General features: G+C 39.5%; 1 protein-coding gene across 5 annotated transcripts; it reads right to left on the bottom strand.

The window, feature by feature from the left end:
* Positions 1 to 3,329: 3,329 nt before the first annotated feature.
* Positions 3,330 to 26,428, bottom strand: si:ch211-214p13.3 (nectin-4). 5 transcript variants are annotated; one of them, XR_003024923.2, is made up of 9 exons: positions 26,183 to 26,428; positions 23,165 to 23,506; positions 22,749 to 23,051; positions 21,336 to 21,429; positions 20,618 to 20,772; positions 12,937 to 13,042; positions 12,125 to 12,212; positions 11,672 to 11,784; positions 3,330 to 3,949 (listed from the first exon to the last, which is right to left on the bottom strand). XR_003024923.2 is itself a non-coding variant. In XM_024805333.2 (8 exons), exons 1-8 carry the CDS (start codon positions 26,316 to 26,318, stop codon positions 11,782 to 11,784), a joined length of 1,227 nt encoding a protein of 408 aa, XP_024661101.2. In that variant the 5' UTR covers positions 26,319 to 26,428; the 3' UTR covers positions 7,596 to 11,781. The 5 variants fall into 5 exon arrangements, 2 of the variants coding, with proteins under 2 accessions (XP_024661101.2, XP_076731011.1); XM_024805333.2 differs by lacking the exon at positions 3,330 to 3,949 and having other exon boundaries at positions 7,596 to 11,784; XR_013093476.1 differs by lacking the exons at positions 3,330 to 3,949; positions 11,672 to 11,784; positions 12,125 to 12,212; positions 12,937 to 13,042 and adding an exon at positions 16,468 to 19,671 and having other exon boundaries at positions 19,877 to 20,772.

The following is a 26,428-nucleotide window of genomic DNA, read 5'->3' as shown; positions in this document are numbered from 1 at the left end:
TTATGGTTATCCACAATCATGTTTTTAACTGTATGATACTCGGATGAGGCCAAATCCAAGAGTTTTCAGAGGGACTAATCTATCTAATCTGATGCTCATCTGCTGATGATGGATGGAGGCTAATGATTCGTTAAAAAAATGCTGCGCTTCTAGCTACTGCTGCCTAAAATGTAACACCATTAGACTGTGATTCTTTATGGAAAAGAAATAAAAATAAAAAGATAGGATGTTTGCCCCTGGTTTATTTAAGGATGGTCATGTTGTACATTCCTGAACTTAGTAAAACATTTAAATACCATACTAAACAAACCATAAGTATAAACTGAATTCAGACAGGCAGCAGTGGTTTTAACCAAAATAATTCTTTTAATAAAAATACATTGCAATAAAATCTCGGAAATTAATTTATTTTCATCTGTTTCTGTGAATTTAAATCTCCACCAGGGGTTCTTTGGTATAACAAAATCTGACTGTTCACAATTTCTGCTCTTACTTGGCCCAGTTGAAGAGATGCACCCACCATTCAGCAGCAGTCAGGAGTCCCCACTCCTCAAGTGCAGCTTGAGACTGCTGCATCAAACCCGGAACCTGCTTCAGAAGCCGTGCCTATATCTGCCTCCGCATCCACAGCCCCCTTAGCCTGCTTGCCTCCGTTGCCAACTCAGCCTGTACCTCCTGCTTTAATGCAGCCTGCATTGCCCATTTCACCGCCTCCTGCTTCTCTTGTGATGCCTCAGCTACTCTCCCCTGTTACATCACAGCCAGAACCACATGTGCCTCAGTCAGTGCCCCCCACCAAACCGTTACAGCCTGAGCATGCCCCACCAGCAGGCACGTGCGGGGGGTGGGGGGGGGGGGGGGGGGGGGGGCAGCAGGGGCTTGAGCACCTGCCCCTTTCCTGATGGGTGACCAAAGTGCCCTTTTGTTGAGGCAATCTTTTTTTTTTCGATGTGTGTGTGCAGGGCTGTGCAGAGACGTTTAAAGACGTTCAAAGTTAAAAAGGGGCACATTGAACCAGGTTGAATAACAACAACACACATTCAAGAATCTAATATGGGATTGCATCATACTATACGTTTGCTTTGCCTTGTTGCAAAGTAAAAGTAGCCTATGTTTTACCTGATGGGTACAATGTTGCTGTTGAGGGGTTCCTGCTGCTCCTGCTGCTGGGGGTCAGGGCTGTGCTGATGGTAAATGGTAAATGGCCTGTATTTATATAGCGCCTTACTAGTCCCTAAGGACCCCAAAGCGCTTTACATATCCAGTCATCCACCCATTCACACACAGGTGATGGTAAGCTACATTGTAGCCACAGCCACCCTGGGGCGCACTGACAGAGGCGAGGCTGCCGAACACTGGCGCCACCGGGCCCTCTGACCACCACCAGTAGGCAACGGGTGAAGTGTCTTGCCCAAGGACACAACGACCGAGACTGTCCAAGCCGGGGCTCGAACCGGCAACCTTTCGATTACAAGGCGAACTCCCAACTCTTGAGCCACGATCGCCCCTGATCTGATCGGATCTGATCTGATCTGAGACTGTAGACTGTAAAAAGCCCATAGGAGAGATGGTAGCTGATTAAACAAGTTTTATGAAACAATAATAACATGCAAAGATAGGTGACAGTGCTTGGAACCATAAGGCAACAAAAAACTGAGAGAAATAAACTAGGCTCTGCCTGTGAATCACACTTTGCCTCTCTTCCTCCTTCTATTTCCTCATCTCATCTATCACTCTCAACTTGCTGTCCATCTGAGAACAAGGCACAAACTGCTATTACAATAAACTATTATTTAATTATCCACACTTAACAACTCTTGCAATTAATCTAAATGATGTTGGAAAAATGTTATAGAAGCAAAACATTCCTGGAATACCTTTCCAACAACTGGTACATGTGTTATTGTTACCTGTGCTCTTTGTAATCCAGCTGCTGAGGGATCCACTGCTTTTAGTAGCCTCACACAGCTATTTTTGTCACTGTTTCCTCGTGTCCTTACCAGGCATGTCTGGACAATGCTATATTATTAGTAAGAATTTAAAAAATCTATACAAATAAAACACACACACACATACAGTGACATTTTAGACCTTCTTCAGAATACTGTATATACTATGGGCACAAGTTTCCATCACGGTGCTGATACAGAATCCTTCCCTTATTATTTATTTATAGTGCTATAATAATAAAGTAAATACTTATAGTTATAGAATATTCACAACATACTTCATACCGTGTACATTATAACATACCATAATAGACCCATTTCTGTAATATACTCACATATCTATATTATTGCTAATATATATTGTAATATATCTCAATTCAATTCAATTCTATATTTATTTGTCACATGTAGTTATAGCTAGTACAACATACAGTGAAATGTTTTTCCTGGCTAAAAATATATCACTAAAGCACTTCTGGATGGATGCAAACTGCATTTCGTTGCCCTGTACCTGTGCATGTGCAATGACAATAAAGTTGAATTCTATTCTATTCTATTCTATTCTATTATTCTAAAAAGAATACAAAAGTAAATAATAATTACAAAAAAATAATGTATGTTTGAATATCCACTCTGTGCAGGCAGAAAGTTTATTAAATGTTTAAACTGTAGAGAAATAATTTTGCTGCTGTAAAGTAAGCATTTTGTCATATTTAATAGAATAGAATAGAATAGAATAGCCTTTATTGTCATTGTACAGAGTACAACAAAATTGGAGTGCCACTCCCTTGGTGCAAGTTTCAATAATAAATATAAATGTAAAATATAAAAAGTACAAAAAAACAATTGTAAGTACTCAAACAATAGTATGTACAATATATACAGGATAGCAGCATTAATATAATGACAGTATGAATAGCAGCATAATATAATGACAGTGACGGTATGGAATAGGTTCAATTGTTTTTGTGCTTATTTACTACGGTGATAGCTCTGGGAAAGAAGCTATCCCTGAATCTGTTTGTCCTGGTTTTATGAGACCTGTACCGTCGGCCTGACGGTAATAGTTCAAACAGTTGGTTGCTGGGGTGAGAGTGGTCCTTGATGATATTGCCAGCTCTGCTGAGGTACCGAGAGTTTGCAGTGACCTCCAGGCTGGGCAGAGAGCAGCCAGTGATCTTCTGGGCTGTGTTGATGACCCTCTGCAGTACTTTCCTGTCCGCAGCTGAGCACCCTGCATACCATGTTGTTATGCCGTGCGTTAGGATGCTCTTTAAAATATAAATCTAATATAATCTATTTCTTAATTTATGTTCTTTAAGAAACAGTGTGTGTTTTTTAAATATCACAATTTTAATCATCCATAATTATCAAGTCAAGTCAAGTCAAGTCAACTTTATTTGTCAATTCTGCCACATGTACAGGACATACACAGAATAGAAATTGCGTTACTCTCAAACCCTAGTGATTAGAAAAATGCAAATAAAATAATTAAAAAGTAAAAATTTAAATAAATTTAAATAAATACAATACAATTTTACGTATAACAAAAAAAAGCTATGCAATATACAATATACAATATTCAAGTAAGAAGGCATAGTGGTGCAAAATAGGCAAATAGTGCAAATGGGGATTTAGTAGTGTACGGTAAGAGATAGTGTAACAACAAAGGCTTATGAGGTCCAATGCTTAAGCAGTCCAATGCTCCACAAAGTGACTGGAGCAGGCCAGTGAGTGCGTCAGAGAGTGAGTGTGTGTGTGTGTGTGACAGAGTTCAGTGAGACCGTGGTGGAGAAGAGGGGAGAGGGGGGCAGAATCGGGAGGGAGTTTAGCTTCCTGACAGCCTGATGGATGAAGCTGTCCTTCAGTCTGCTGGTCCTGGCCTGGAGACTCCGCAGTCTCCTCCCTGACGGCAGCAGCTTGAAGAAGCTTTGCATTGGGTGCGTGGGATCAGCCGCTATGGAAAGGGCTTTTTTAGTGAGACGGGTGCTGTAAATGTCCTGGAGGGAGGGGAGAGAGACACCAATGATCCTCTCTGCAGCTCTCACTATGCGTTTGGCATATTATCACTATTATGTGGACATGCTTGGTTATGCAACATCGGACATTGTGGACCCTGATCCCATTACTCCTAACCTTCTTGTTAAAAGTCTGCTTGTTCACTATAACTGTTTAGATTACGTTACCCATGATGCACCTCGGTATCTGTACTTCCGGTTGGGAACGTGTTCAGTGCAGTTTAGTGATGGTAAATTTGATTCTTTTTACTGAATCGAGTTTTAATGAGTCACTCACCAAAGTGAATCGCATTTTTTGAGTCATTTGATTCACTGAGTCAGTTGACCAGAGAGTGCAAAAACTTTACATTTTCACTCAAACTTAATTTGTTTCTCTTTTCATGTAAATCCTACTGCTAAGATGAATGATTCTAAAAGAAAACAACTATTTTATAGAGCAAAAACATTTCTAAATTTAAGCAATTTCCTATCAAAATTGCTTAATAAACATTTATTTTGTTTATTTTTATTTTATTAGTATTTTCCTTAAATGTGTTAAATATATATTTTCTCATCTAAATGTCCACTGAAATGTGAGCCAGGGGGCGGTAATGTGCCTTAACAATGGTTGCCAACCAAGAAGAAGAAGAAGCTGTGAACCAGGAGGGAGGGGGTGAGTGAGTGATGCGCTTACGCTTCAGCACAGGAGGGAGGGGGTGTATGGGCTCAAAATGTGGTCATAAATATTTTGTACTTGTAAAAAAGATTTGTACTTGTAAAAAAGATTTGTGTGTGCGTAAAAAAGATTTGTGTGTGGACTTAGAAAAAAAACCCCTGCAAGTTACAAGTACAGATTTTGACCCTATTTTTCTTCCTTTCATCTGATTGGTCAATGTCATGTCAATCACAAATGTAACAATCCAATCAGAGAACAGATGGGTTTGGCTGTCGAGGGGCGCTTTTTTTGAACTGCAGGTCTTTGAAGGGAATAAATGCCCTTTTACATACCAACCCAGCGTTTTCCTTCATCACCACGAAGGAAAACAGTCTGTGGTCGTCCGAGTTTGGTGATTTTTGTGTCACAGGTCTACATGTTTAATACAGGGACTTCCACAGCCTTTTCAACAGCGCTGCAGACCGGGGTGGGGGCGAGCAGTGTTTTGGAAATGACAGTCTTCATTACAAAGCTTTCTTCGTTATGAATTAGCATACATGTTTTTATTGAACATTTGAAGAACCAGCAAAAAAACCAAACTCTTGTAGAGGACATAAAGTCAGAGATAGAAAAGACAAGGAGCAGGTGCATCTAGTACAGGTAGAGCTGCTGCAAAAACCTACAGAGCCCAGCAGCCAGCGTAACAAATTCTGGATCCTTTGCTTTTAGTTAGCAGTTAGCATTAGCAGCACATCCTGCGTCCGATGTGAAAGGACTTTTATGCTGGGCACTGTGACTCACAGCAATGGTCCTGGGTCAGCCCTGACTTTGTGTTAAACTAATCCTAAAGTAATAATGGTATTTCTAACCACTGATATACCACAACTTTTTCCTTTCAACAGCTACTGAAAGTTAGGGGACCTAGCTGCTATCGGATATTTATATAGCGATCCTCCAGCTTCAAACTGTATCACCCTTCAAGGACCTGCAGTTCAAAAAAGCGCCCCTCCGACAGCCAAACCCATCTGTTCTCTGATTGGATTGTTACATTTGTGATTGACATGACATTGACCAATCAGATGAAAGGAAGAAAAATAGGGTCAAAATCCGTACTTGTAACTTGCAGGGGTTTTTTTTCTAAGTCCACACACAAATCTTTTTTACGCACACACAAATCTTTTTTACACATACAAATCTTTCTTTTTTACGCACACACAAATCTTTTTTACAAGTACAAATCTTTTTTACAAGTACAAAATATTTATGACCACATTTTGAGCCCATAGGGGTGAGTGAGTGATTCGCTTACGCTTACGTTTCAGCACAGGGGGGAGGGGGTGAGTAGCATAATGGGCTTGGATTTACAACATTATAAATGAAATGTGCTCTATTTGGAAGCAGCAGATCTCCCTCCCCTTTCGACAGGTTGTGTGTGAGACTTTAAATCATCAAACTGTAAATTTTAAATTGTTATTGATCCCTTTACCCCGAGTCCTAAAGTGTATATTTATTTTCTTACTCTTCTTATATATATTGTTTGTTTACTTGCACTGCTGTAACTGGAGCCTCGTCGTCTAGTCTCTCTATATACTGGACTGTATGTAGCGGAGATGACAATAAAGTTTACTTTGACTTCAGCACCAAGCAGGCGCACTGAGGGCTCTCGCGCTCACTTTTCGTGTACAGAATTTCGAAAATACATCGGTGCAAATTATTAGTCTGTATCATAATGTCTGGTGTTTTCGTGTTTGTTGGTTTGTTTTTATTTTGTTTTATTTTGCGAGTTAATTATTATTAGATACTGCTCCAGCCAGCCAGAGAATCCCCCGCCGCCCCGCCCTCTCCTCCCAGCAGGCACACCTTGCAAAAGGGAGGGTGCCCTTACTCCCAGCAAATGGGCGATAGAAAACCGATGCCTATGCCATTCCCTGGCTGACGTCGGGGCAGCATGCGTACGAGCATTTTTTTTTTTTTTTTGCCGATGCCCGTGATGCCGCCCCCCACCACGATGCCGCCCCGGGCAACCGCCCGTTTCGCCCGTATCTAAAACCGCTACTGCACTGAATTGTTGTAATCTGTAGACGTCCGGTTTGCCAATATATATACACAAGTGGCCATGAGGTTATGGCAGATTGTATAACATTACGCTGGAAACCCACAGTCAGGTTAACATATAGCCCGACGGGCGGGGCTGAGATAGATTTTGGTCGTCCGACGGAGAAATCGCTAGCTCCGGGACGTCAGGCTAGCGATTTTGCGAGCCCTGCCATGTGCTCAGCACGCAGAGGGAGAGTGGGAGTCTAAAGGAGCAGCAGCAAAGCATAGCAGTTGTAACACCGTTTTGTGTGATTAATTGTGTGTTAATGAACCTGTAAGTGTTATTCCCTTGAACAGATTCATTGGTATGATAATGGCTATAGTTGTTTGTGCATGTTAAAGTTATGCCTCAGCATATTAATACCATGTTTGTAGGATTATTTAATTATTTAGTACTCAGTTAATAGCAGTGGCCAGAATCTCCCATGATGATTACATCCAGCATTTAAAGGACTTTTCTATTGTTTATTGTTTAGTTTAGCTGTTGCTAGCTTGCCATTTTCTTGCCTCACTGCTAGTCACTTATAAGGCATGTGCCATTTAGCCAATTTATGGTCTGCAGTGACCTCTTGTGGACATTATATAACATTACTGTGTCGAGTAGATGATGTGATTGTTTTCTTAGTTATCTTCGACTCTATTAATTATAGAATTGCCTTCATCTCCGTGTCTTAATTGAATTGGACTGCACAGAGTTGCAGTCCAAAGAAGAGAGATCATCCAGACCAGGCTAATCCAAAACATGTCGGCCAAATGTATGATCAATTAAATTTTCATTAAAAAATAAATAAAAAACAAAACAGCAAAACATCTCAGTCACAAACAATTTGATATTTAAAGTCCATCAGGCATTTTCAGAAGAATCAGAGGCTACAGATTTAATTAATCCTCTCAAAGTGGTGTCTGTCCTGTATACTTTAATTAAGGTCTTCCTAAAACACCTAATTTTAAGTACATAAAAAAGGAATAGCAAGAACAAAAACAAGAACAAAAAACAAAACATGGAAAAGCAAAGACATGACAGAGAACACTTTGTGAGAAATGAGAATCTGAGTCATAACAAAATTTGTCTAACATCTCTGCAGCAAATCAAGTTCCTGTTCTTCTGGAGTCCTAGTTCGTCTTTTACTGTAATCACATGACATTTTTGTAACATGTTACTGTGGTAAGTAATTACAATAATTACATTACAGCTATAACTATGTCATTACTTGTGTTAATAAAATTTCTTCAGTTACCTGCACGCCAGGCAGACATAAAGAAAAAAAATCAAACAAATATATTTTTTTCCTGTGCACTTGCTCTATAGGGAACCAATTTCAGTTAATGTGCTGTGAAGAGGATGACGCTGGTACAGTGATACAGCTTTTCAGCAAAGGACATTTGGGCATTAATTGATTTTTATTGAACTAAAAGAAAGGAATGCAACATTAACATCTGTGAGAGTTATTAGCACAATGCTACTGCAGGAAACCTATTCAGTTTGCCAGTTGTCTTACTTGTGTATTAATTGTATAATAATCAAGTTTTATATCAATGCAGCCTGGACTGTCAGAGTAGGTATACTGCATGTTATTTAAAGCATACAAATTATAAATAGTTATAACAATGTAATGACAAAAGAACAAATAATAAACAGTTGTTACAGAAACTAATTCAAATCAAAATGATGAATACAATTCATTCACACAATTCAGAGAAATTTTTTGTCCTGGCAATCGGGATAAAGATTTAACATTCTCTGGATGCATTCAATTTGTTTCAAATGTTCAGTTTATTCAACCTTTAAAAAAAACACCAGGTGGTTAATGTTCCTGTCAGCATTAAGACAGCCATTTGAGACAGCCGTACAGGCTATACAGTATTAAATAATAATACTACTAATAATAATAATTAATGGTGGTAAATAGTTTTCTAACAACATGGAAACCTACCCGTGTAATGCTTTAGCACAGTGGTTGTCAAACTTTTTCTGACATGCCCCACTGTACAAAGGAAAAATTAAATGAATGAAATTCAATAATTAAAAAAAGTTTAGTGTCCACATCAAGGAGTTTGTAATTAGTTAAGTAATTAATTACTCATTAACAAATCAAAAAGGTACAAGATGAATTTTAGTTCAAAGTCAGCATTAACCTCCTAAGACCCGAACTCTTCCACGTCATGCAGTTTTAATTTCTCTTTGATATTTGGGCTGATTGGGACCCGATGAATGTAAAAACAAAGAATTACCAGATATTTTTTTTAACCTGATTTTTATTTCTAAGAAAAATGAAAGCCACATATGAAGATATTTGTTTAAAATTTTGATAGAACAGTGGCAGTATAATGTCCTCATAAGTGGATATCAGGCCCTTGTAGAGCAAAAATGAGTATTTTGGTCTAAATAACCCAAAATGTGATGTCCACATATGTGGACGCCAGGTCCTAGGAGGTTAAAAGCCGACTTTCCAGAGAAATTAACTAGGCTTTACAAAAAAAAAAATATATATATATTTTTTTTTCCATGATGCTTCACGAGTGGGGCCATGTTCCACAGCTTGAGAACCACTGTTATCATGTACGGTGCATGGATATACTTTAAAAATGAAAAAATTTTTAATGATCTTACTTTCTGAAAAGGTTTAAAACCATAAAGTGTCATGTCTTCATTTTTAGGTTTAAAGGAAAGAAAAAAAATCTGATGAATAATATATATGTATGTAGAGTTAAAATACACATGTAAGCGTTGCTAATGCTAACAAGGATGAAAAATTTATGTAACTAAATTTACAATATTCAGCAGTATGCAGGAAAAAGGCAAAGAATATCTTTACATCCATTACTAAATCTAAAAACAGATTTAGCAACAAGATCCAGACAAGATGAGTCAGCAGTTTCTATCCTAAAATATAAATAGTATAAAACAACACGCTGCTGTGGCCCCCTTCAAGCTTGTTTGTAAACAGCAGTTAAATATGCGAATTAACCTTTTACAAAAGTGAAGCAGCTTAATACAAAAACTTTAGGCAGTACCAGAATACACTTCTAAAAAGTATAAAAAGAGGTATTGTTTTGTAGCAATTATTAATAGCTGCAGTTTGCTTGACTATTTAAAACTGTAAAAAGTTTTATACTGAAACATTCACATAAGTACCATCATGACCAGTGAGACAATGGCAACTGTGAATCAACAACACTAGAACATTAAAAACAAAACAACTCCCCCCCCCCCCCCCGAATTCAATGATAATAATTTAGAATAAGCACTTAACACTTGAAAACATGGAATATGATTAAAATTTTACTTTCAACTTGACATCACGCTAACATCCTCACACAATACGCCCACCTTCTGATCTATCACATAATATTTCAGTCTATGACAAATCTGGTGGGAAAAAATCTAATCATAAAACAATGAATGTTTGTTAATTAGCAATAAATTTCATAAATCCATGTATGAAGTGTGACTTTATAGACTGGTCACTGCTCTCTACCTACAGCAGCTGGAGTTACAAATCGTTAACAAAGCTTGTTTTGCCTGAGCGGACATTTTAGAAAACCTTTCTCATTATGTATGATACTCAACAAAGTACACTGCTCAAAAAGGAACACTTGATTATCACCGTATATCACAAACCAGTTTTAGCACCTGATCCACGTAACACTGGACCACTATGGCCCGTCCAGCAGGTGATGGGTTCACTGGAGTAACTGGGGTCAGCCAGGACCCATGAATAATGGGTGTTTCCAAAAATAGCTCCTTGACCATGTTTGGCCTTATGAAGGGGCACTGGTAACCAAGATTTTGTCAAGTAACTTCTCATCATCGAACTCTTTTGAATCACACTTGGTCTGGCCCTTTACCCATGAACAAATTGTCTTGGGAGACCCTACCAGGGACAAACTGTCCCCGACAACACAGCTCCTGGGATCAGAAAGGCACGCAAACCCCTTCACCGCGATAAGGTGGTGATTCATGAAGGGGGATGTAGGGAATACTTCTTTCCTACACCTTGACAAATCTTTGCTTTTACTTCTGTATCAATTGGTTACTCTTGCTGATCAGTCGCTGTTTTTTATTATTCCTCACACTGCACATTATGACAAAGAGCGAAAATAGGAAGATAACATCGAACTAATAACTTATTACGTGTGTGAATACTATAAAATCATAAATAGCTTGTTTAATTTTCTCAAACTTTTCTTTCCTGCTGAAGCAGACTTTTAAACTGCAGTGTGTTGAGTACCACCACAGAATTTCCAGCATTTTAGTGTGTATGCTTTGGTGTTCTGTTCTAGTTTCACATTAAACATTGACCAGCATGTAATCTAAGTTAATACAGTCATTAAGATTAATGATTAATGAGAGAAATGTGACCTTTGTAACTATACTCTCCTGTAAAATGCTATAACGTACTGCTTTTTACAGTTAAATTAAAAAATTTCAAGGGTGAAGACCTTTGATTTTCTTCAAATTAATTAAAAAAACAAAACGAAACAACCAATAATTCAACACAGTAACAAAACCTCACTATGATTTTTTAAAATACGTTTTTTTTTCTTTCAAATTTCTTTGTATGTTGCTTTATGTTAGATTTCCAAGCAAAACATCTGCCGTGCACTAACAAGGGTGGGGCTCTATTTTTCAAGTGTTATGTACTATATGGTAATCAGACGGTGTGCTTCACTTGACTGTTTGTGCCGTCTGAACCTATTATCTGTGTGAGGCTCTGTGGTGTACTGATAACACTGATAACACTGTTTTAAACAGAAGCCCTGTGGGTTGAAATCCTCAGTAGCTTAACGGCTTGTGTTATCAGGAGATATAAATGTCACAGAAAAACTGCCATTCATATTAGCCAGAGCTGGTATGTCAAGGTAGAACCTAAATGCCATGGCAGTACAAGAAAAAGCAATAAAGAAACTTCATTAAAAACTAAGACATGATAAACAAAAGTGGGGCAGAGAGATAAACGGACACCAAGTACCTCCACCTGTTCTTCATCTGTTCATTTAGTAGCTGACTCTAGAATGACATGTTGGTCGAGCATTCAGCCCAGATATTGCTCATCCTTTGCTTCCACAGCTGTCACAGAGATTACTGAAGTAAACAATATAAGAGAATTTGTTTAAAACGGCATGTAATTTCATCTGAACATGCAAAGACTTTCAGTGTATCTGCATATTTAAAAAAAAAAACTCCTACAATACTCAATGCACACATTAATAATTAAAAAGATTTACTTTTGAAGAAGGGCAGATTTAATAAAATTACTTGTACAAAACTAAAACTACCAATATATCTGCAATAACTGCATAACATAATTTTACATTCAAGTAAATAGCGCCAAAATATTTGTAAAGAGAAATTTAATTTTGACTGGAACAAAAATGAAATGAAAACAACAATGGCACATTTCAATGAATTAACTGTTACTGACCTCCATCTGATGTTGTTCTTGTTGCGCTGCACTGTTACCAGCTGGTTCATTTGTTGGGACACGCTGCCAAAAAAGTGTAAACCTACGCCTGGAATTTTTGGGACAATAATTCAAAATGTTCAGTTTCCCCTCCAACACCACCACAATAGATTTGAAATAAAACAAACAAGTGCATGAATAACCCGACGTTAAAAGACAGATACCCAAATATGCAAAACAAAGACAAATGGCAAACGAGGAGCTTGTCCGAAGAAGTGCATCATGTATTGTCTGGAAACACTTTTGATTTTAGAGCGATGCAGTAATTTAGGTGCATCACCTGAGACAGTACAATACAACTTTTTTTAATAAAAAAAAAAAAACATCACTCAATACTCATTAAATAATCATATTCTCCATATTGATTGAAATCATTGAGATTAACATTTTATGAGACTAAATTCACTGTGTTTTAAAGAGGATATGTACTTCTCAGATTATCCTTTTTTATGTTTCCATCCTTTTCCTTTCTACTATTTTGGTACCAGATTTACTTAGTTTCATCTGTGGAAAAAACATTGTTCACAAACTAGTCTTCCGTTTCCCTCTCGCTAAATGAAATCTAGCCTAAAATGTCTATTGTAACACGCTAACTAGTACACTTTTTTTGCCCCACAGAAAGTATCAAAATTGCCAATTAGGCCATTCCTATATAAATAAAGACATATACTCTACTATACTTCAGTTTGGACAGTAGGTCCACATGCTTTAAAGCCAGGTCTACTAAATATTATTCTACATATTGGATACATGCAAGTTAATGTATGAAGTACCTTTGATCTTCATGTGTATAAAAGTACCATACTGCAGCCCCAACGATGCTCAGGAAAAAAACACATATAAAAACACCAAGTAAGGCCCATGCAGCAGAGCACGATCCTGCAGGGACACAAGAATGAAGAATATAATGAGAATTACATTATCTGGCATTTATGTTTTATGTTTCATATATTGAGATGACTCAGACAATACTTAAACATATACCATACACAAATCAAACATGTAGCTCGTGTAGGTTGAGGGCAGGTTAACAATGATCACTTCTGGTACTGTTGGTCAAAAATGTTCTGGCAAAAACTTTTCTAGTCTTGGGTGAAGATAAAGGAAGAGAAGATGGGAAAGGTGTGAGAAAGCTGTCTGATACAGTTCGGGAAAAGAAATGAACTGTCTCTAATTTTTATGGTAGTTTCATTTTAATGGTAAGAGACAAAATATCAACCTGAAGTCCAGAACAAATAGCCAGAATTCTGGTTTCAACGGCCTAAACTGAAGAAACCACAGAATTGGTTCCTTCTTTTCCAACTCTGCACCATGGGAAAGACCAAAGAGCTATCAAAGGACATCATGGACAAGACTGTAGATCTGCTGTAATGGATTACAAGGCTATCAGCAAGTAGTTTAGTGAGAAGGTGACAACTGCTGGTGTGAATATTTGGAAAAGGAAGAACTATAAAATGACCATCAATTGCCCTCAGCCTGGAGCATGACAGTAAGTAAGATGAGAGATGAGCAGCAGTATGGCTTCATGCCAAAGAGCACTACAGATGTTTTCTTTCAGAGTGTTGATGGAGAAGTACAGAAAAGGCCAGCAGGAGTTTCATTGGGTCTTTATGGATCTAAAGAAAGGATATGTTAGGGACCCAAGAAAGAAACTTATACTGCATGAGGAAGTCAGGAGTGGCAGAGAAGCATGTGAAGGTGTTGCAGAACATGTATGAGGACAGTGAGACAGTGAGATATGCGACAGAGATGACAGATGGGTTTAGGGTGGTTGTGGGAATACATCAGGGATCAGCTCTGAGCCCCTTTTTGTTTCCAATGGTAATGGATATTCTGACAGATGAGGTCAGACAGGAGTCTTTTTGGACTGTGATCATTGCAGACAACAGTGTGATCTGTACTAAGTGACGCAGGGGAGGAGTTGGAAGTCAACTCGAAGAGATGGAGGTACGGACTGAAGAGAAGATATGAAAGCCAGTAGAAGCAAGAAAGAATATGTGATGTGTGTAAATGAGAAGAAGACAGATGTAACACTGAAGCTGTAAAAACTAGCATCAAAAGCAACAGACAATGCACAAAAGAAGTGAAGAAGAGAGTGCAGGCTGTGTGGAGTGGGTGGATAAACATATTGGGGTGATTTGTGACAGAAGGACAGCAGCAAGGGTGAAAGGTAAGGTTTACGAGATGATACCGCTATGATACTGCTATATGGTTTCCAAATAGTGGCACTGAAAAAAAAAATACAGGATGTTGAGCTGAAGATGCTCAGATTTTCATCAGGAGTGAACAGGATAGACAGGACTAGAAATTAGTAAATCAGAGGGAAAGCTAAGGTTGAAGACAAAATTAGAGAGACTAAGATGTTTGGGTGTGTGCAGAGGAGGGAGAGTGAATATTTTAGATGTTGAATATTTAGCTCCCAGGCAGAAGAAAAAGAGAAACACTGACGTTTCATGAATGTAATAAAAGAGGACATGGAGGTTAGCATGAAAGATGAGAATGCATAAGGCAAATTTGGACAGGACACGGGACTCGGGGGAAGTCAAGGGGAGGCGGCGTGTGTTTAATGGTGAACAACAACTGGTGCAACAGTGCGAACGTTGTTCCTCTCACACGCTCCTGCACACCAAATCTGGAACTACTGTCCATCATGTGTCGTCCTTTTTATCTACCTCGGGAATTTACATCGGTCATTGTAAGTGCTGTTTATATTCCACCACAAGCGGACACGGTCACCGCCTTATGCGAGCTGCATGAGGCACTCACACAGCACCAGACACAACACCGGGACGCTGCGCTTATTGTGACGGGGGACTTTAATAGCGCCAACCTCAAACGCGCAGCGCCGAACTTTTATCAACACATCACCTGCCCCACCAGGGGTGAAAGGACACTGGACCACTGCTACACTACGGTCAAGGACGGCTACAAGGCACAATCCCGCCCTCCGTTTGGCAAATCTGATCACGCCGCCATCTTCCTCATGCCAAAATACAAACAAAGGCTGAAACAGGAAGTTCCGGTTCAGAGGAAGGTCGCGCGCTGGACGGATCAATCGGTGGCCGCGTTACAGGACGCACTCGATGACGCAGACTGGGGCATGTTCAGAAACAGCTCAGACGATGACGTCAACGTGTTTACGGAAGCGGTTGTGGGATTCATCGGGAAACTAGCGGATGATACCGTGGAGACAAAGACTATCACAACGTTTCCCAACCAGAAGCCGTGGGTGGATAAAACCATCCGCGACGCTCTGAGATCCCGCACCGCTGCCTACAACACGGGACTCACAACGGGGGACATGGACCCGTACAAAGCATATAACGTGCGGAGGGCGGTGAAAGAGGCGAAGCAGCGCTACGGGAGGAAACTAGAGTCACAACTCCAACAGAGTTACTCTAGGAGCCTGTGGCGGGGACTAAGGACAATAACGGACTATAAAGCACCAACAACCGGTATGACGAACGCGGCCGTGACTCTGGCAGACGAGCTGAACACTTTCTATGCTCGCTTCGAGGCTGCAGCTAAGGTCTCCAACAATGCTAGTGTTAACGGCGGTAACGGCTGCAGACAGGAAGATACTGCCAGCACCGGAAACGTGCTCGTCATCTCCGAGCATGAAGTAAGGAGAGCCTTCAAAAGAGTGAACACCAGGAAAGCAGCAGGACCAGACGGCATCCCAGGTCGTATCCTAAGAGACTGCGCATACCAGCTAGCTCCTGTGTTCACTGAGATATTCAACATCTCTTTATCTCAGTCGGTGATCCCCACATGCTTCAAAGAGTCCATCATTGTTCCTGTCCCGAAGAAACCCCACCCTGCTTCTCTCAATGACTATTGCCCTGTAGCCCTCACCTCAGTAGTGATGAAGTGCTTTGAACGCCTGGTCAGAGACTTCATCATTTCTTCACTACCAGACACACTGGACCCACTACAGTTCGCTTACCGTCCAAATCGTTCCACAGACAATGCCATCTCTCATCTCCTCCACACATCACTCACTCACTTGGACACTAGAAGGGGGAATTATGTTAAAATGCTCTTCATAGACTACAGCTCTGCATTTAACACCATAATTCCCTCCACACTCACCACCAAGCTGGAGCATCTGGGACTCAGCTCATCTATGTGTTAGTGGATCTCCAACTTCCTAACTGGCAGACCACAGGCAGTAAGGATGGGCGGACATGTCTCAGCCTCCACCACTCTCAGCACTGGAGCCCCCCAGGGGTGTGTTCTGAGCCCCCTGCTGTACTCTTTGTACACATATGACTGTGTGGCCACTACCAGCTCCACCACCATCATCAAGTTTGCTGACGACACCGTCGTGGTGGGCCTAATCTCTGATAACAACGAGACGGCCTACCTGAAGGAGATTAAGAATCTGGAGAACTGGTGCCAGAGGAACAACCTCCTTCTAAACGTCAGTAAGACAAAGGAGCTGATAGTGGACTTCAGCACTAAGCAGGAGAGGAACTACCAGACCCCCGTCATCAACGAGTGCCCAGTGGTGAGAGTGGACAGCTTCAAATACCTCGGAGTTCACATCACGCAGGACCTGTCATGGTCCTGTCACATCAACACCGTGGTGAAAAAGGCCCGACAGCGTCTCTACCACCTCAGACGCTTGAGAGACTTCCAACTGCCCTCCAAGGTGCTCAGGAACTTTTACTCGTGCACCATAGAGAGCATCCTGGCGGGAAACATCTTAACCTGGTTCGGGAACAGCACCATGCAGGACAGACGAGCTCTACAGAGGGTTGTGCGGTCAGCTGAGCGCACCATCCGCTCCGAGCTCCCTGACCTGCACTCAATCTACAGCAGGCGGTGCTGGACCAAGGCCAGGAAGATCGTGAAGGACCTCAGCCATCCCAACAACAGACTGTTCTCTCTGCTGAGGTCAGGAAAGCGATTCCGCTCCCTGAAGACCAACACAGAGAGACTGAGGAAGAGCTTCTTCCCGCAGGCGATACGGTTTCTCAATCACACCACCACACAGTACTGACCCACACATATGGTTCTTACACACACACACTGGACATTCTGGACATTGTTTTTGCACAACACTGGTCACTATATTCTTCATTTCCGGTTAATACTTGTACAGCTGCTGTTATTGTGTATATATTTATTTATATTTAGATTTCTTCATACATTCTTATATAGTTCTATATTGTGTATTGTGTATTTTGTTGTACAGTTATTTTATTTTCAACTTTAATTTATATATTTTATCTTATTCTTTCCCAGTTAAATTTACCCTTCATTCTAATTTGTGTTGTACAGTTATTTCATTTTTAACCTTAATTTATATTTTATTCCTTCCTAGTTAAATTTACCCTTTTTAATTTTTCATATTTATTTCCAATCTTATTCATAGCCTTTTCCTTTTTTGTTTTCTTTAGGTCACGAGCAGTTGTCCAAGCATTTCACTACATATCGTACTGTGTATGACTGTGTACGTGACAAATAAAATTTGAATTTGATTTGATTTGATTTAAATGGTCTGAAAAAAATAAGCAAAATTCTTGAGCCAACCCTCATTTCCTTATAGTTTATTTTTAAGGAGCCAGACTTTATTTCTTTCTTTAAAGTATTTCTTCTTAGCTTCTCTAAGGAGGGCAGCCGAAAGAAGACTACATGCACCCATTGCACATTCAAAATCTCTCAGACTAACACAGTCTGAGGCATAAGAAACTTATATGGCCATGAACAGAATACAGTGGAACCCCGATTTACGAAATTAATTCGTTCCTGGGGGTCTTGCGTAAGTCAAAATTTTCGTAAGTCGAAGCACCTTTTTCCATCGCCTTTTGAGTGAGGCGATGCTGGCTGAAGACAAAGTTCCTAGTGGAGGAGGAGGTGGCAGAGGTTGAAGAAAGCATACGTATGCATGCATACATACATACGTGTACATGTACATAACATTATGGAATTTAATTAAATTTTTTACAATTTTCTATTTTATCTATTTCGTTAAGTGGGCATTTTGCCACGGGCAGAAATATTGCCGTTACTTGAATTTTTCATTAAATGGGGTCTTCGTAAGCTGGGGTTCCACTGTATATTTAATTTAAGACATGCTTTAAGTTTTAAATTGTAGAACTGACTTGAGTAATATGTACTGCACTGAGTGGAGCATTAGTCATCCATTTACTTGTCTGTTTTATGCTGGCTCCAGAGGCGGAGCCAGACATTTGAAACACCTGGGGCTTAGCCCTAAAGGGTAGTATGCATGTGGGATTTTTTTTTTTTTTAGAATAGGTAGAATAGGTAGAAATGACTGAAAGATTAATAGGCTCTGTTTTGAGTTTTGTTCAAAAAAGAATGACTTCATATAGGAAAAAAATATATCACATATACAGGACACCTTAAGCTAGGTTTTTAATTAAGCAGCAAGGCAGAACAAAATCAGGGCTGTATCAAGACACGAGGACTAAACCCCAATTCAACCAGACCCAGAACTGATCCGGAATTAAAACAGGACTACAACAGTTCAAAATCAGGACTACTGAGGACTTAACCAAGACAGAACCAGAATCAGAACTAGATGATAGCAGCACTAAAAATCATCATAGACCTGCACTACACTTATTTTTTAATTCTACCAAAGTCCACTATTTAGATTGAGAAAAGTTTATATAATTATTTAGTCTTGTTGTGCAAACAAGCCTGCAGAACTTAATAAATATAGAATTTGAAAAATAGTAAACCTAAAAAGAAACACTAGGTACGAGATACATGAGGTCCTGTGATACGGTGATACTTCTGGTAAACAACCATTTGACTAACATGTGAGTCTCACCTGCTCTTGTTTCACCTCTCTCTGTGTGTTCCTCTCTCCTTCTTTGTGCTGACAATCATCAAATATACAGTTGAAACCAGATATTTACACACAAACACTTTTTTAATTGTAACATCAAATTAGACTAAATGTTTATTTTTTTTTAGGTTGATAAATATAAAAACATATTTGTTAACTTTAAGAGTAAAGAGAGAAACTGTCTGTATTTCTTAATTGCAAATGGCACCAAATTGTATTCAAACTGAGCCACACTTATGGAGCTCCACAGTTCTCTTCCTGGTGTTTTGTTGACATCTCTTGATGTTCCCATGTCACAGAAACAGGCTCTGTGTTTTGCCTTATATGCATCCACAGCTGTGCCACCAGTTTACTCACATGGACTCTACGAACCTATCAGAAGCTTCTTCAGCTCAGAATGGAATCGTCTGCAGTTTCTTATTAATTAACAATAAACTTAGTGTACATGTACTCCTAAATTTGATGAAAGTGATAAAAAAAATAGAAGCTCTGTCTCTCTTTATTCTGACATTTAACTAATTCAAAAGATATTTCAATATTTATTTATTTTATACTGAACAACATACAAAGCATAATATATAAAATAACATCTACCTGAGTTTTTCTTTGAAAGAAGCCCCTTATGTCCATTCTTGTATATCAGTGCATTACTGAAACCGATTTATTTAGCCGTGGAGGGAAACAACTGAAAATATGAAATAAACACATGTAAGCTGAGACTCTCTAAAGAAACAGCTTTGTTGTTGTTCGGCTTTTCATTTCGCCATTTGTTGATTCACTTGAAGAGCGAGTAACGTAATATTGGTCAAGTGATCAGTTTGATATCAATCTTTCGTGATGCACCGTCATATTTACATTATTTGTACAGTAGGAATGATTTGCTTTGGTACCTGGTCGAACTTCAGTTCTCCTCTGTCTGCCTGGCTGCGTTTCTCCAACAGCGCACTCGCAGGCAGCAGCTGCCCCGCCCCCCGCTTAGTGTCTGAGCTCGGATCATACCAATATCAGGGGGGATTCACGCACAGTCGTAAATTCCCACAGTGTGCACTATGTGCTTCGAATATTGTGTGTAGTTTTTGTTTTATACAGTTGTCAGCCAGGCATCTAACTATGAAAAAATTACACTCCAAAAGACCCCGGGCTTCTGACAAAACAACCCGGGCTTAAGCCCAGTAAGCCATACCCCCGCTCCGCCCCTGGCTGGCTCTAAGGTAAGTTTCATGTTCATAGTTTGGCCTCATAGTTTTCAGTTCATAGCTTTCACAGTTCATAGCATTCATAGTTTCCTGCTTTGTAATTTAACTAGGCACTGTATATAAAATACTGTGTTCACATTTGAGTCCACACCCACAGCCTGGCCCTCTCGGCCGTAACAAAGGCAATCATTTCTTTAAGCCATTTGCTTACAAATGATTCCTAACCTCTAATTTGGATGTGGGTGGAGTGCCTACAGAAGTCCATCATTTTACTCTCATAGTAGATATTTAAGTTTCTATTTATTTCTTTTGAAAGAAGTCCACAGAACAAGATCAGAATGAAACGACATCCACAAAAGCTAAAATCCCCCAAAATCAGGAACCAGTTCAAAAAGATTTGGACAAACTGCACAGCTAAAACCAAGCTGACCTCACCTGATGCCACATGCACATAGAGCTGACCACGTTTACTTCCATATGTGTTAGATGCTTCACACTGATAAAGGCCATTTATATCAGAGGTCAGGCTCAGCAGTTGTAGCTTTGCACCGTCTATTTTGACAGAAGACTCCAGCAAAGACTGGCCGGATCTGAAAAACATGAACGAGACCTGAACGTGAAATGTACAGAGAGGGCAGAAAAAAGTGAGTTGTGCTAAAAGCTAAACATGTATGTTTTATAAATTATGGTCGAGGAGGACATTGAGTGGATGGATGCAGGTGAGACTTGGAAGTAACCCTCATGTCTCTTTGAAACTGCTTTGCATGACATGTGCTTCTTATCACCAAGCACGTGTCATGTGCTTGGTGATAACATTATTTCCTGGGGGTTGGCTGTAGCTCAGGAGGTAGAGAAGGTCATCTACTGAATGGAAGGTTGATGGTTCGATCCCTGACTCCCCCAGTCTGAGTGCCATATATCCTTGGGCAAGATACTAACCAGATACTAAGAAGTTGCATCCATTGGTGTGTAAATGTTAACTAATGAGCACTTAAAAAGCATAGAAGAAACTGCTTATGTGAAAGAGTGAGTATAAAGCGCTTTGAATGCTCCAGGAGAGAAGAAAAGCACTATATAAGACTCAGTGCCTTTATTATTACCACTCCCATGAAATGAAATATTTCAACTGGAACCAATATTCAAACTACTTTACCTGCTCCAGGTAAAGTTTGCATTTGGTTTGGCTTCTGTCACACACTCGAACGAGTCCTCTGAAATCACGCTAATGTTCACTTCTGTGGGAGAAACTGCAAAAAGAAAGAAAGAACAAGAGACCTGTGTTAATTCTTAACTGAGTACATCTTTTTTTTTTTTTTTTTTTTTTTTTTTTTTAACTGAGTACATCTTAATAAGATCAAACAACTTTTCATATATATTTAAATCAAAACAAAGAAATGCATTTTGGGTACTTTACACTTAGTTTCAAGCAGAGATCATTTTGTACACATTCAAGCATGTTGGTGCTCTGTTTAAAAGCATGGCCTTTATGAGGATTTCAACCAGAAATATAACACCACAGACGAACTGTGTCATTTAAAAAAAGAACCTACAATACTGGAAGAGCATGCTTTGAAAACAGTCTCTAGTGTTTTTGCTTCACCTTCTGCCATTTCCCATGTGTGCTGAATGGATCTCAAACAAATGAAGTCATTGTTAATCTTTATAAACAGGTTTAAGCTGGTCTGTGCACCGTGGTGTTGCCTCAACTGGTGAGAGTTAATTTTTAACCTGAACATCTGCACTCTTACCGAGAACAAAACTCATTCAAGGCAGCTGAAATATCCAAATTCTGGGTAGACATTATTCATTTTGTGATGCTCTCAAGATTCAAATTATCGAACTGGTGTCAAAAAGGGATGCACATTATTTCACACAAGCAGTGTAGATGTGGAATATACAGCTGCTAGTAAGTAAAAAAAAAAACACAGTTGGACTTTGATTAAAGATACATCGTTTTAGTTCTACTTTTCCCCTACCAAAGCCGTGCTGATACACACACTGATGCACAACTTTACTGAGTTTTCTGCATTTCAGCTGAACTGGGTGGTTCTGTCTCAGGACACAGATCAGGTTCCATTACTCGTCTCATCTTTCGCAAAATCTTTATCCAGCTATTGTGACAACATGAGTGAATGACAGTAGCATGAGAACAAGGATAAAGCTGGTATCCATACTGGGAAAAACAATAAATCAGCTCATGAACAAAGAAAAAAAAAGCAAAACCATGTCAACTCTTAACACTAAAGGCTACCTAGAAGTATGAGGTTTATGTCTGCTTTTGTTCAAACCAAAGATGCAGGGTATAGTTTTAAAAAAGTGCAGCTATTACTTTTATTTTATCCATAATTTATGAAAATATTTCTGTTGCATTAGTAGATAATAAAGATTAACTGGTAACAAGTAAGTAAGTTCTATAGTATTGCTTTGCAGTTGCAGTTGCAGTTTAATCAGTTAATCCTGGGTGTGCCTGTGTACTTTTAATATTTGATTAAATAATTAACGTTCTTCAGTCAACGGCAACACAAAAGAAGACAAATAATAAACTACATGAGCAGCTGACACTCACAGTAGACCTGTATAGTGAAGAGCAGACTCTCTTCTTTAGACAGAGAGTCACTGCTGATGACACACTGGACCTGGTGACCGTTAATCTCTCTCGTAGGAACACCAAACAACGAGCTGACAGTGGTAGTTGTATCGTTGTCATACTGGGTGGAGTTTGCCGTCGTCCTCACTTTGTCTCCCAAAGCACCAGTGAGCCACCTCACCTCTGCAGGAGGCTTCGATCCAGCAGCTGTGCAGGTAGCAAATAAAACCTCTTCTGTGCCCAAAGTGGGAAGATTGTCCTTGACGCTTGTGAAAGGAGGCACTAGGAGAGTTACAGCACACAATTAGTCAACATGCGAGCAACATGGTAAAATGTCTGTCTCACAAACAAACACCCACAATATTTTAAATAAAGTTGTTGTTTTTTTTATATACCAAGCACGTTTAGAGGAATCTCAATCTTCTGATTTCCACTGGGAAACAAGGTGAAGATGCACGTGTAGCTGCCTTCATCCTTCAGGGCAGCATTGGATAACTGGAGTGTTCCATTATTGTTGTTAAAATTCCCGATATATTTAAATCGATCATCACCTCCATTGACAAACTGCACTCCCTCTCTGGGTAGGATAGTGAGGAAATTGTCATTGTGAGGTTTTTCTCTCGTCTTCCTCTGCCAGGTAATCTGTGTCAGGTCATCATTGGTACCAGTGACATAACACAATAAGATAGCAGTACCTCCTTGTTTCACTGTCACACTTCCACCAGTCACCTGGAGAGCTGTAAAGAACAGAAAACGTGATTAAGGCAGAGCTGAAAATAGAAACAAAAGAGAATCCAAGTACATTCATATCAAAGTGTGATGAACTCTTTTGTTTTTGCGTGTGTGTGTGTGTGTGTATGCTTCATCTTTCAAACAAATTTTGAAATTAAGCTGTTTAGACATTGAAAAATAACTATGAAAAATATTTATAACTAGTTTCTGTGGTGTTAAATCTACTCAAGCTTTAAACTTATTTTGTTCATCAAATGATCAAAATAAGAAAATACACAGATGTCTGGTAACGTAACACAGCTTATTTTCTTCAACTCCATGTAAGCCAGTCAAGGTTATGTGCGTAGTCATGCGCCCACCTCCACTCTTAACAGAGGAATGAAAACAATATTCTCCAGCATCCTCACCATGCCCTTATATAGTTACATAGTTAATAATAATAATAATAATAATAAACTTTATTTATAAAGCACACTAAAAAACCAAGGGTATACCAAGGTGCTTGAGGAAAAATAAAATAGGAAAAAGGAGATGGGAGGGAAAAGAGAAAGGACCTGGCACGTATCAATTATAAAACCTTGACAATCATAATATATAAAAGTATTTAACAAGCATAACGGATAAAAATGTACCAACGCACACCAAATGTTACTTGGTGGAAAAGCAAGATTAAATAAATAAGTCTTCAGCCGTGATTTAAACAGTGACATAGAGTCAGACGCCCGAATATCAACAGGAAGATTGTTCCATAAGACTGGGGCAGCTACAGCAAACGCACGGTCGTCGCGAGATTTCAGCCAAGAACGAGGTTGCTCCAGAAGAAGTTGGGTAGCAGATCTAAGTGCTCTGACAGGAGTGTGTAACCTGAGAAGCTCATTGAGGTAGCTCGGCGCCAAATTATTAATAATTTTGTAAGTGAAAAGTAGTATTTTAACTTGAATACGGTACTTAACTGGTAGCCAGTGCAAGCCAGAAAGAACAGGAGTGATGGAAGAAAACTTCCTGCTACCTGTCAAAAGGCGTGCCGCCGCATTCTGGACAGTCTGCAATCTAACGAGAAGGGAGGAGGAAAGGCCAATGTAAAGAGAGTTGCAGTAGTCCAACCTGTAAGTCACGAATGCGTGAATAAGTTTTTCCAGGTCATTGTGTGGAATATAGCGCTTAGCCTTAGAAATGAGGCGCAGCTGATTAAAACTAGACTTCACAACAGCAGACACTTGCTTGTCAAATTTAAATGAGCTATCCAGTAATATGCCCAAATTACTGGCATAATCAGAAGGGGAGCTAGCAAAAGGCATCAGAGCAGCACACAATTGGTCGCGGGGATTTTACTATCGAACACCACGATCTCCATTTTCTTTTCGCTCAGGACAAGAGAATTACGCTTGAACCAATCTTTAACCTCACGCATGCATTCACAAAAATAGTGAAAGGACATAGCAAGATCGTCAGTAATCTCAAAATAAATCTGTATATCATCAGCATAGCAATGAAAGGCAATATTAGACTTCTCAAAAATTGCTCCAAGAGAGAGCAGATATAGTGAGAAGAGAATAGGTCCTAATACAGATCCTTGAGGCACACCACAGCGTACAGGTACCGAGGAAGATGAGAAGTTGCCCAAATTAACCGAGAAAGACCTGTCAGCAAGATAAGATTTAAACCAGTTGAGGGCAGTGCCTCTTATACCCATAGTATGCTCAAGTCTTAGTAGAAGAATGTTATGATCGACCATATCAAAAGCAGAGGAAAGGTCCAATAAAACCAGGAGCACAGAACGTCCAGAGTGAGTGCTTACAAGAAGGTCATTGAGAACTCTAAGCAAGGCCGTTTCAGTGCTATGCCATGGCTTAAAGGCAGACTGAAATTTCTCTGCAATGTTGTTCGCGTCTAAATATGCCTGAAGCTGAGAAAGAACTAGTTGCTCCAGGATCTTGGACAGAAACAGAAGCTTAGAGATTGGTCTATAGCTCAAAAGATCATAACAATCAAGATTCTTTTTTTTCAGAATAGGCTGGACTACAGCATGCTTAAAGGCCAGTGGGACAGATCCAGAGAGTAGAGAAAAATTCATTAAGAACAGAATGCTCCAATTACATCAAAGCAGCCCTTAACAATGCGTGATGGGAGAATATCAAACACAGCATTGGTGTTTTTCAGTTGATCAACCAGCTGCTTCAGAGTCTCAGTTACAGTTAGCTACATAAAAACTCTGTATTGTAGTTCAGTAACATGTGACCATCCTGTTAGGCCATTGCTTGGATTCATCTGTTCTCTCATTGATTTATAAATAACATTATATGAAAAATGAACAATAAGCAACATTCTTGAGGGCATATGAGGAAGAGAGTAGTGCTACTAATTATACAGCACGTCCATGAACAAAGAACTACTGTTTATTGTATTAACACAAACTGAAATTACAAGCAGAAACCATCAATTTCAAGTTAAATATGCACATGTAACAAATAGATAATAATTGATAATACACCACCATTCACTTTTATGAACCACAAAGGTCGTTTAAAAAATAATAATAATAATAATAAGACCCTGCAGCGCACATTGACGCCATGTCTTGTGAGCCAAATCTCTGAAGCGTGAATGTGATAATAAGGAGCTGCAGTGGATAAATACAACATTCAAATTCAGTTCATCGTAGCCTAGTCACTACAAAATACCTTCTATATCAGCACATAGAAGAGACACGATCACGAGAAGGACACGTAGCAGCGCAGAGTCACATATGGACGGTATAGGAAGCAGCTCCATCCATCCGCTAATCATCGCTGTCCACTGATCATAATATTTACGCATTCCAACTTCCGGGAGAAAAAAAGTCCACAGCCCAAAAATGCTAGAACACAACAGAACCGATGATTCTGTTGGGAGTCTAGCAAAGAAAGTAGGCGGGCTATAAAATGGCT

Source organism: Maylandia zebra, linkage group LG16, assembly GCF_041146795.1.
Source record: "Maylandia zebra isolate NMK-2024a linkage group LG16, Mzebra_GT3a, whole genome shotgun sequence".
NCBI classification, from domain to species: Eukaryota; Metazoa; Chordata; class Actinopteri; order Cichliformes; family Cichlidae; genus Maylandia; species Maylandia zebra.
This window is presented reverse-complemented; position numbering and strand designations above follow the sequence as displayed.